Raw genomic sequence first — 12868 nt, 5'->3', positions numbered from 1 at the left:
AAGATTTAGATAAGTTGTCATCAAGGTCATCTAACGGTAGGCCTAGGAAACGTTATGTTTCGACGGGATGGTACCATAGGGAGAGAGGTGTCAAATGTGTAAGTTAGCTGGTCATGCAAAGAGGAGGTTAGAATAATTTGGAGACACGTTGCATGCTGGTCATGTGTTTGATATGGCGGGGTCGATTTGGATAAGAATGAGTTGAACATGCCACAGAACGAAGCTGCGCCAGGATCACTCTCGATTCTCGCGGCAACTCGAGTTCTTTGTCTGCAATGTGTGGCGGTTTGACACCAAGTACGCCATTCACTGAGACGGAGTCGGGTGAAGCTGTTTATGGCTTCACTGTGAATGGCAGTCTGTGTATATCTGAAGTTAGTTGCGTCCGAAATCTGGTCGGCGTATTGCCTTATGTCGTCGACCGTAGTTGAGGAAGGACCTCTAGATGCTCCTAGGAGGCGGTTTCTACAAAAACACCCCAGCAGAAACTGCTTGGAGAGAAGTTCAGTATGCTCTTTGTTGCCAACAACGTTTCTTTGTCTTTTCCCCTTGTGCAGTCGGCTAGCGACTTGAGGATTTAGTGCGGCTCTGCACTTTGACAATAATCGCGGTCGTGTGAGGAGTTAAGAAGCACAGGGTGTCGAGTGTCACACCTAAAATCTTAGGGTTATTAACAGTCGGAATCTTAACGCCATCGATTTCAATATTAAGATCAAGTCTGTACTTCTTCGCACAGTCTGTAAATAAGGACGCTGTGGATTTAGTGGGGAGAGTATCAGGTTCCTCGAAGCGAAGAAGCGGGAAAGATCGGTGAGATAGCCGTTTATTCGAAAAGAGTATTTTAGCTTCGTTGCAAGCGAAGTTTTTGTGAAGTTTCTTTCTTTGGTTTTTGAATTAAAGATAATTTTGAGTAGAAAACTTTCCTCACCGCCAGACAACTTTTATGCACGGGCCCAAAGGAATCCAAAATCATTCAAGATGAATTATCGAATTAATTAAAGTACTGAAACTTCTGTAAATGTGCATTTTTTTTATTTATTTATTAAATAAGCATAGTATAAAATCGATTTTTTGAAGCCTCTAAAGCAGGCTCCCCCCTTAAACCATATTTCACTTACTGTTTGTACCAAAATTAAAAAAAGCTCTGCATTTTTTGGTATTTTCAAAGTTTTTCTAAACATTTATTAATATATGTATGCTTGTATATATGTAAGTATGTATGTATGTATATGAAATTTATTGAATTGGCATTACACAATGAAAATAGTTAATATTATTATACCATAAATAAGAACAATGCTTGAAACAATGCACAACATTCAAGTATTTCACTTAGCGGCTAGCAGTTAGCAGTTACAACAATAAAACTAAATTGCTTCAAATTCTTAAACTTTATTTGTTCACGGCGGTGCGACAAATAGTGCGCGATAGTGTTTTCATTTCATTTAAATGTGGACGTCAACGTATGTATGTATGTATGTGTTATATTACAAAAAACTATTTATTTTCAAATGAAAACGCAATGGCTTAACACTAGAGGGGTAGGGAAGTGGTTATTATTTCAAAATTTCTGCGCGCCAGCTTTTCATAACTTAACCTAGAAATATTTACACTTCACAAAAAGTAACCGTTTGTAAATGTAAACTTTTAGTTTTAATGCAAAATATATTTTTTTCTTTTTTTAATTTTTTTTATTTAATTATTTTTTTAATTTTTTTATTTTTTTGCAGAATATTTTTTTTTTTTAATTTTGCAGAATTTTTATTTTTTAATTTTGCAGAATTTTTATTTTTTAATTTTTGCAGCATTTTTATGCTTTTTAAGTAATTTTGTTTGCAATTTTTCTTATTGCATTAGAATTATATTAATATGATAGTTTTTAATTGCACTTTATTGAGTATATTTAATTAATATTATTATTATCATTATCATTAGCGTTTAATTATAACGCTTCATTCGACATTTTGCTACCGTTATAATTTTCATTAAATTACTACTAATTGCAAACGCTTTAAACTAACAAGTTTGTGTGTGTGTGGGTGTGGTAGCCAATTACAATAGATTTACGCATACGATTTAACTATTATATATTAAATATTATTATAATTATTACCGTTATTTGTAACTGCATTGCTTGTTGCACAATAAAACGCTTTACTGCACAATAATCAAGCAAAGAATTCATGATATTTGCGCGCGAAAAAATGCGCAAAGTAAATTAGCGGTTTAACGGCAATGCAGTTACCGTTAGTTTGATACATATGCATGCATGTATGTATGCAATGCTGTTTCAATTATGACCTAATAATATATTTTGCGCCGTTCTCACTCACATTTTGCACATTACACAATCAATATACATACATATGTATGTATATATATTTCTCTGTGAGTGTGTCTGCATTTAAGTAGTTGTGTTTCTCAGCATGTACATATGTTATATAATGTATTCAAAGGCACAATCGATTTTCATTTACTCGCTAATTAATAAGTTTACAATTACATATGCAATGGCTGCTGCGTGAAAAATTCCGTTAATTTGCTGTATTATGTGCAGTTGCATGTCGGCTGCTTGTGGGAATTTAGAAGTGTGCAGTCTGCCATGCTTTTGTGGCAAGCGCTTGTGGTTACATTACATAAAATAATTGCAAATTCGCAAGGATCTGCTCCGGAGTAATTATAATTTTCGTAACTTTGACAATTTCTGCATTTGTATTAGTGCGTGCATGTAAATTTAAATTGCCACAGAGCTTTCAACGCAAGTGTGAGCACTTTCGTGCAGATTTTAAAATGATTGCTGTTACAGTTGCTTTCTGTTGTAATTTTATAAAGAAAATTAAATTTATTAAAAAAAAATAAATTTATTAAAAAAAATTAAATTTATTAAAAAAAAACAAATAAATTTATTTAAAAAAAATTTAATTAAAAAAAAAAAAACAAAATTATTTTATTTAAAATAAATTTTTATTTTATTAAAAAAAAATTTTAAATTTGATCTCAACAAATTGTATTAAAATAAATTAATGTTTATTTTAAAGAAATCGCGTCACGAATTAAAAAAAAATTCCGAGGTTTAAAAAACAAATAAATTAGAAAAAATATTAAAAAAATCAATGTTTGAGCTGAATACTTTATTTTAAGCTCTATTTATTTAAATTTGAAACAAACTATTAAATACTCTTTTTATTTTCTATAAGTTTTAGTGTCGTTTTCGAAAATATTCATAGTAAAAAAATTGAAAAACTTTTTTTATCAGCATTTTACAACAAGTTTTGAAAGTGTAGAAAACAATCACAGTAAAAAAAGTTGAAAAATTGATATTTTGTAATTTTTATTAGCATTTTACAACAAGTTCCGAAAGTATAGAAAATATTCACAGTCAAAAAAATTGAAATATTGATATTTTATAACAAGTTTTGAAAGTTTAGGAAATATTCACAGTCCAAAAAATTTAAATATGGATATTTTGTAATTTTTTTTAGCATTTTATCAAGTTTTAAAATTATGGAAAACGCACCTAAAAGTTGTAGTCAAAAGTTTTTACTATTATGATGAAATTTTGCATTGTTCTAGAGGCTAATAATTTTCGTGAAAAGGCTCCGAGTTCTTTAAGCAGAATTCTAGACTTTTTGCGTTTTTTTCTCTTTTTCAAACTATTAAAAAAATATATGCAATGTACGCCAAGAACACCAGCCTAAAAGCATGCTTTGCAGCAACTTGAAGTTAACTGTAAACTGCATGTCTTCCAATATTATGCTTAGCATATTCATTTGTTGTTGTAATTATTACTAATTTAATAACAACAATTTAGAATTTTCGGTATTTGACAAACTTTTTTATTAGTATTTGTTGCTTATATAAATTCATAAACGAAATTTGGAGCAAAAAAGCTCCAGTTTGGCCACACAAACAGCATGAATTGCGCTGATTTTCAGGTTTTTTGTTTATTATTATTGTTTTTTTTCACGTTTTCTGTTTTCCCTATTATTATTTTTTTCTATTTTATGAAAACTTGAATACATAATTTCACGTAATGTAAGTTTAACTGCAACTTTTTGTTTTTGTTTTTTTTTTTTTAATTATTATTATTCCTAATTAATGTTAAACGTAATTAATGTAGATGCGTTTGTTGTTTTTTGTTTTGTTTTTTTTTTTTTTGTTTCAAATGTGCGTACAGTGATTGATTGGTGATTTTTAACCATAACATCATTAATTATATTTGCAAAAAAATATAATATTTAACTGTTATTTGTAAATAAATTATGCCTACAATTAATTTATATACTTATACAGACTAAATATGGCTTTTTTCTTGTTTCATATGATCGATTTTTTTCTTGTTGTAGTTGTCCATAGTTTTTCTTTATAAAAAATTGTATTTCCCGTTAAGCTAGTTATATATACATATATATAACTGCTTTTTAAAAAAATTTTATGTAATTTTTATGCTTAAAAAATGTTTTATATAAACTGTGTTATAACTTGATTGGCTAGAATGACTATAATATGCATAACGCTTGCTTGCTTTCTTTCTTCTTCTTGTTTTTTTGTTTTTGTTGCATTTGTAGCTGGTGGTTATCATTACTCATATATTAAATAATATTATTATATTTAAACAATGCTTTGCCACAAAAGCTTTACTTAAAAATATTTTTTTTTTAGAAAATTATATAATATAAGAAAAACTGTTATTTTTTAGAAACGAAAATTCCGCTTACTTTTTGAGATTCACATGAGTCTACTGATTTGAGAAGTACATGATTTTTGTTCGCAGCTTAGAGTTGTTAGAAAATTATGGCTTACAATGTTGCGCTGATTCGCGTTTACCGTACACCGCATACAGGGTGGTACTGCTTAAGTTTCTACTTTTCAATATACATTTGTTTGCGCGTGCTTGCGCGCTGCTAATTCGAACTTTAAACGAGCTACGTATTACGTTAAGGCGTTAAGAACTAAAAAAAAATTCTAAGTTTGATTGATTGATGTAAGTTCTAGTTAGAATTGATATACTGTTAAGCAGCACAAAATAATATTTAGCAATTGCTGAGTTGGAGACAAAACCCGACGAGACCATTTCAGCGCCAACAGTCAAAAGCAGCTTAAAATTAAACCAGCATCCAGCAAGAATCAGGTGAGAGTAGATCATATTTTGTTGCACAACGCTGGTGGTGAGTACACTGCTGGTGGAAGAAAGAACAAATGTAATAAAGTAAAATAATAATAAAGTAAAATTGCACATTTATACATACTTGTTGGTTACATCGTAAATTCAGTTATGCCACCTCGTCTATACGCTCACAATTACGTCCCGCAAGGTATGCTATGTTGGTGATATGATGTGGTGGTGTGGTGAAAGCAAGCAGACACATGATATTAGGTGGCTTAATTGACTGCTTGTTCAGTTGACTGATTGCTTGCTGCTGCTGCTCGACACATCGGCTGACACACACGCTCGTCGTACAACACTCATTAACACAATTCATCCCACCGGCATAAATGACGAGGATGCCGACGTGGTGGATACGGACGACGAAGCATTCGAATGTTTTCTGCCAATACTGGCATGCATTATGCCGTTATGTGGCAGGCGTATGTAATCGTAGGGGATGTACAGTGGCGTCGGCGTATATACACAGTTGTTAGCTAAACGAAGGTGAGGTATACACTATTCACTATAGTAGCCATCGTTGCATACAGCATTGGTAAATATATATATATATTTGTGTATGTAGGTATATAGGGTATTATTTGTACTTATACATATGCACTTGGCATGCATACAATGTCACAAAGTTGGTAAGTAGGTGATAGTGCGGTATATGGTAGTGGTGGTGGTGGTGGGATGATGACGCTGATTTTGTTAGCAATACTCGTATAGTTGATTATTATGTCAGAGCGTTTCCTATAAGATTAGTTGTTGTAGCTGTTATTTGATATAAATTATTGTTATAGTTGTTGTTTTCTTTTTACTACGCCACTTGGTTTGTAGTTCAGCGCGTTAGGCGTGCTAAAAGTGGCTTTCTCGGTTGCTGTTAGTTTTTTGCGCACATCAGCGCCTGCCACTAAGTGGCCGCTGCACAAACGAGTTGTGGACTGTTGAATGCGACGTTGCTGCTTGCTTGGCCACCATGTAAACACACGTCGCTGCCGTTATTTTTGCTCTGATTTCTGCGCCTTTTTACTGCTTTTGTTGTTATTGCTTTCTATGGCATGATTGTAACGTTCAATATAATTTTGAATTATTATTATTTAATTTTTTTATTTAGTTTAATATTATTATTATTTTTTTTTTAATTTTTTTATAACTGTATCGTACAATTTTTTTAAATATTTTTATAATATTATTATAAATTTAATTACACAAATTTATTATTATTTTTTTTATTATTTTATTATATGGCTCGCTTTCAATAGCAAATTTTTTTGCATGCCTTTAGACATCTGTCGAATGGTGAGAAAGACAACTATTTTTTACTTCGTTAATTGTTATATATTTTTTTAGGTATTAATAGTTGGTAGTAGTTGTGAAGGTGTGTGTGTGGTAGCAACGAGTTAATCAATCAATCGCGTCTAAATGGGTTATTTTCGTCTACCATGGCACCGGATGGGTTAGCATGTAAATAAATAAAAAGTAGAAGAGAAAAACAAGAAGAATTTTTAGTGGTTATTGTTAGTAAATATTATTTATAAATTACATAATTAAGTTTCAAAAGTGTTATTAATACACATTTGCATGTTTGATGTGTTAAATTTCAATGATTTGGATAGTTGAGTGGTGAGTAATTTGCAATTAGGCAAAGTAAGTGCTTTCAAGTGCGTTCAACGGCTATTAAAAACGAAGAAAATGGACTTTAATGCGCTGAAAAATACTAGAAATAGTAACAGCGATCCGATTATGCGCAATATTGTTTATAAATGACGTAGACATAATTATGAAAACGCGTTAGTTTTTCATTTCCAATGTTTAATGAGCCACAAAATTTGAATTTGTAGCAGAATAAAGCAACTGTGGATTGACAGTATACGAATATATTGGGTAGTCGAAATAGTCTTTTCGTATTTTATCAAAAGATCATATTGTGTTATACCGTATAGTGATGGAAAGGTGAGATAAGCTTCATTTATACAAAAGAAAATTAAATTCGGGGAAGTTGAAAAAAAGTTACAGCTCCTCAAAAATGAGTTAAAAAAAATATGCCACACATGCCGCCAATGAAATATGCGAAGCTTACGGAGACGATGCTGTATCATACGCATGATACGAAAAGACTTTTACTACCAATAGTTATATAGTCGCTTGTTTATAAAGTTCAATTATCAGCTGCCCAAACCGTAGGCCGGTTATTGCCCCTAAACAACGCGCTGGCATGCATATACATATGTATTTATTTATTATGCACATAAATATGCGGCCCTAAACAAATACTCAGTGAGGTGTGATGATAAAAATCTATTTACTAATCACGCTAGCCAATTTAATGGCAAAGAAGCCTATAAATTCATTTATAGGCATTGTAAACTAACAAAGAAATTGTTGTTGTTGTTCTTCTCTAACGCTACATTGCTTTTTCGCACTCATAAGCGTTAACTTCTAACGGTAATTTCGATTTGCTAGATTTATGACAGACAAATCGTAGCGAAACGCTAATGAATAAACGTTAAGCAGCTTCGTCTTGGCGGCAGCTGGAGTTTGGCATGCAAAAATAATGTTTTTACTTTAGCAAATTGCAGTTATGCCACTAAAATTATAAATTTACATTTTTTATTTATTTTATGCCACCGCCTTTTAATTAAAGCGCGCATCTGCTTCATGTATGCGGAAGGAAATTTTCCATTATTTTTTTTTGTCGTGATTATTTTAATGTTGAAACGCACTTAAATGCACTTACAAATGCTTTTTGTTGCAATATTAATATGTGTTGGTGTGAGTGTGTGTGTACGCTAATGTGTCGGCGTTGATGAACTGTAATTAGCTAATGCTTAACTGCCGCATATCAATTAATTACACACAGTCGTGTAATCCATCAAGCTAACTGTGCATTATTTTGTGCTTTTTTATGCAAATACAAATACATTTATGGAAAACAGTTATTCACACTTCAATGCTTGCCACATCGATGACATGTCAATTAAACATTAACTAATTACAATTCACACACCTGTTTTATTAATTTTTTTTCTTTATTTTTGTTTCGTATGCTTAAACATGAGTTACAATGTATGCATGTGTGTGTGTGTGTGTGTGTAGATACAGGATGAGATTTTGTATTAATAAATACTGACATTCATATTTCTTCGATTAGTGTTTTCGCTTTTGAATACATTTAGATACTTTTGTGGATTATTTTCCAAATTATTGTCATTACTTCTGTGGCTTTTTGGTGCACAGCTTGCTTGCTTGCTCTTGTTGTAGGGTAAAAGTTATTTATACATATTAAATTAAATAGTTTTATTGATTTTTGGTTTGATTAATTTACTATAGATATTTTACTCGATGCGTAGTAAGTTCAAAGAGAATTAATAGTAATTTACAAAACATGAAAGTTTAAATTGTTTTAGTTAACTTGGCCTTTGGTTAGTCTCTTTTTTGTTTTTGTTTTTGGTTTAGCAATAATATTTATAGTATACTTTATACATATATATTGTATGTATATTCATATATAAATAAGTAGTTATGTGATATTCTTTTCAAATTCATATATTAAGTACTAATGAACGCACAGTCCCCTTTCTAGCGACCGCTGCGTATGAGTAACATTTTCATATGGCGAATGGTGAACATTCATTGTTGTTGGTTAGCGCAGAGTTGAGTTGATATTGAGTTAATTATATTTGTTTCCATTTAGAACAATAGGTGTTGCTTGACATGTAACCGTATAAGGTGCGAGACATACATACACACACAATAGATAATTCGCAATAATGCAATTAATTTACAAATGAAAATAGAATGATAAAAATTAAATTGTTTTGAAATAAACATTTTCTTTAAATTTCTTGACTGATGTGCGGTTTTTTCATTTAAAAATGTCTACATTGGGGTAATACATACTTATTTTTAATCTTTCACTTTCCAATACTTTTTTTTAATTTTAATATATTAACTATTATTTTTTTATTTTAAATAATTTGTTTTTGTATAAATGTAATGGATATTTCAAAATTGAAATTACTATTTTTTTTTTTACAAACGTAATCGATATTTCAAAATTAGAATTCTTAAAAAAAAAATATTTATTTTAGCTTTACTCAACAATTGAAAAAGAATTTTTTTGTTTGCAAAAAAATTTGATGGAAAAAATTCAAAAATTAAATTCGTTACAAATTTTAGTTAAATAAATTAAGATTTGAAATAAAATTTTGAAATATACTTAAAAAAAATGTATAGTTATATATATTGGAAGATGTTGCGAAATTGCACCAAATAATTGGCTTTTATTCAACAGAAAAATTATTAGATACAAACATACATACTTAATTATTAATTATTTAAATTATATATAAAGTTGAAAAATTAAAAATTATTTGAAAACTTGAGAAAATATTTAAAAAAGATACCAACGTAATAAATAAGTTTTACATTAGAAACTTTGATTATGTATAAAAAAAAACATTAGAAAAATTAAAAAAAAAATCATAAAAAAAACATTAATAAAAATTAACAATCAAACCAAAAAAATTTGCTAGAATTATTAAAAAAAAATAAACTAATAAAAATATTAAGACATAATTGAAATTAAAAAATATAAATTATATTAAAAAATAATTGAAAAATTTTTTAAATCAAATTGGAATTTTGTTTTAATTTCTTCTAATTTTTTGAAGAATGAATAAAATAACAAATTTAATTAGTTAAGGAATTTTAATTATGTATGGAATAAATAATTGAATGAAATTCAAACAAATTAAAAATAAAATAATAATTTAAAACGTTTTTAAAAAATTATTTTAAAAAAATTAAAAATAATTAAGGTTAAAGGGAATTAAAATTAAAAACTAATATATTTAAATTAAAAATTAAGCGAAAATTTTTTATTGAATACTTCTTAATTTTTACTTTTTATTAACTTTAAATTTTTTTTTAATTTTTTAAGAATAAATAAAATAAAATTCTTTATTTTTTAATAAAACATAATTAGTTTTGAAATGTCAATTAAGAAATTTAAATTATGTATAAAATAAATTACTGAAAAATTCAATATGATTTAATTAATTAATAATTTAATTCAAATTATAAAAAATTAAAAAAATAATTATTTAAAACGTTTTAAAAATTTAAAAAAATGTAAACAAATTAAAAAAAAATAAAGTCGAAATTAAAGTTAAAAAAAATTAAAATATAACAAATTAAAATATAACAAAGTAAAATTTAGATTTATGCAATACTTTTTAAATTTTAATTTTGTCTGATTTTTTAATTTTTTATAATCTTTTGAAGAATAAAATAGTAAAAAATAGAATATACATATGTAATATTTTACTTACAAAACTATTTTTTCTATTTATTTTACCACTGTAAATACTGTACAGTGCATACAAATTTTGATTTTAAGTTCCTAGAACATCCTATATGCATGTACATATGTAAATTCCCTTCACATGTGTGTGTATGTATGTCAATTGCTATCGATGTGTGATATAAAAAAGAGGTTAGCGTTAATTTCGGCACCCTTTTCAACGATTTAGGGTCGTACAGTGCAAATGTATGTATGTGGGAATATTTAGATGAATGAGGATAAATGTGACGTTAAATGTGTGCGCTGAGATGCATTTTCTGCCTTCAATGACTTATCTCAAGCACTTCCAAACAAATAAAATTATTTCAGATAAGCAAAGAGGCAATAAATAATGCATGAATGGAGAGTATTCTTCGTATGTAGTACGAGGGTTGCAGATTAAAAGAGGGACTCATAGTCAAGCTTACAAATTAACAAAGTACATATATATGTAATTGAGATTAATTCTAAAGCGAAATATTATCGCATCGATTAGTCAATGTTAAAGTATTTTTAGATATTTATTACAAATATTATTTTCTATTTATATTTATGTATATATGTATGCATAGGATTACTTGTATAAATACCGCAACCACATAGATTTGGCAGAGAAGTTAATAAATCGTTAAATTATTCATATCATACTATATATGGAGATACAAATGTTTATATGGTTAAGGCATTATTTGTACATGTACATAGAGATACATACGTGCTTAGCGCTAAGTGTTAACGACATGGAATCTATTCAATAACTAAGAACTCAAATCTTGGCACTGCCACTAGCAGTACGAGTGGTTAATAAGTGAACTGAGAGCGAGGGTTGGAAGTGGATGCAACAATTGCTTTTTCTTTACCACGCAGCAGGCAGCTTGTGACCATTATATGTGGGTGGGTGTTTTTAAAGGTGGTTGGCGGTGCAGCCTAGGCGCCACATTGCTGCGCGGGGTCCAACGGTGTACGAGCAGGCAATATTAAAAACGTTTGCGGCCTCGTAGACATCACTTCCGTAAGTAGCTTCAAATGGACGCACACAACTTCGTGTGGGAGCTTCGTGGAAGGTAGTTTATTGCAGAATTTTCGTAATTTTCGAGCGTATCAATAGGAGTGTGTGCGAGACGGTTAGCGGTGCACTGGTGTGGGTCAACATTTTAGTAAGTAGATAGTCTAATTTAGTGGTATGCCACGCGTGTAGTTGGCGAAAGTGGTTACAATGTTAATAATGAGTCGCTTACAGACTAGTTTAGTACACTGACTACATACTAGATATTCACTAATGTTTATTCGAGTATATAATATGACAATTAGTTGTTCATTAGTAATGTATGATTGTTGAAATTCTATGATTTTTATTAATTTTTTTTTTCTTGTTATTGCACAATAAAAATTATTTTTGATATATGTGTTTTTAGTAAGAAATTTTTTAATGCAAATCTTGGTTTAATATTGAAATGTTTTGGAAATTTTTTTTCTTTCTTCGCTTGCTGAGTTGCTGAGTGAAAAAACTTTTCGTTTTGTTTTGCAATTCAACTAAATTATTGATTTTTATTTGTTTGTTTTATGCATATTTGAAAATTGTGTACAAAATTTGCGTTAATAATATATATAATTGTATATAATTTATAAAGGTATAGACTTAATTCACATTTAAAATGAGTTGTAGCTTTTGCTTTGTTACACAATGTAAAACTTGTAGAAAAAAATAAACAATTCAAGTTATAAAGCATAAACTAATAAATAACTGTAGTTTTGATAACAAGTTTTAAAAATAATTAAGGATTTTGTTTTTGCTTTTTAAAACACGGTTGCATTTGTGCTTCAAAATGCTGCGCTTTCAAGTTTCTTTTACAAATATATTGCATATACATATACGTATGTATGTTTAACGGTAACTGTATGTTACTATTGCAGGCAATTTGAATTGAAATACTTTTTTTATACGACTATAAATACAAAATCGCTTAAAGCTAAGAAAATTTGCTCGTACAACATACTAGAATGCACTAAAAAAACATGTATAAAATATATTTATATATAAATATATATATGTGTGTATATAAAATGAAAACAAGTTTTAGGTACAAACTAAAGAATGAGCCACACGTCTGTGCCTAATAATGGGCCCCGCACAATACAAACGCATACACACACGTGGTTTATATGTATGCATGTATGTTTGTAATGGACATTTGACGACGTCCCTGTGTAATTTCCATTTATAATGCATTTTAATATATATACTTTTTATTATGCTCCCTAAATGTAACGCTTACCTTAGGTTTAAATCTACATATGTATGGCGAAAATCTCTCGACACGTCACAAAGGCACAAGTCAACATACAAACAATTTAACCATTTTTACGCAGTT

General features: G+C 29.1%; 1 protein-coding gene across 5 annotated transcripts in view; it reads right to left on the bottom strand.

Annotated features, from left to right (window-relative positions):
* Positions 1 to 1734: 1734 nt before the first annotated feature.
* Positions 1735 to 12868, bottom strand: part of LOC105225863 (protein held out wings) — a 110158-nt gene continuing 99024 nt past the window's right edge. For 2 of the 5 annotated variants that reach the window (XR_007421799.1, XR_007421800.1), the window contains exons 8-9: positions 5250 to 5643; positions 1735 to 5180 (exon numbers count right to left, since the gene is read on the bottom strand). Coding sequence is in view for 1 of the 5 variants with exons in the window: in XM_049449162.1 (XP_049305119.1) it covers positions 6561 to 6589 (29 nt within the window). In the remaining 4 variants the exon portion in view is untranslated. Of the gene's footprint in view, positions 5181 to 5249; positions 5644 to 6062; positions 6442 to 6467; positions 6590 to 12868 lie in introns of those variants that run through there. The other 3 variants (XR_007421798.1, XR_007421801.1, XM_049449162.1) reach the window with 3 other exon arrangements.

The sequence above is a fragment of the Bactrocera dorsalis genome, chromosome 2 (genome assembly GCF_023373825.1).
Source record: "Bactrocera dorsalis isolate Fly_Bdor chromosome 2, ASM2337382v1, whole genome shotgun sequence".
Classification (NCBI taxonomy): Eukaryota; Metazoa; Arthropoda; class Insecta; order Diptera; family Tephritidae; genus Bactrocera; species Bactrocera dorsalis.
Note: the sequence above shows the minus strand (reverse complement) of the source record. Positions and strands in the feature narration are given on the sequence as shown.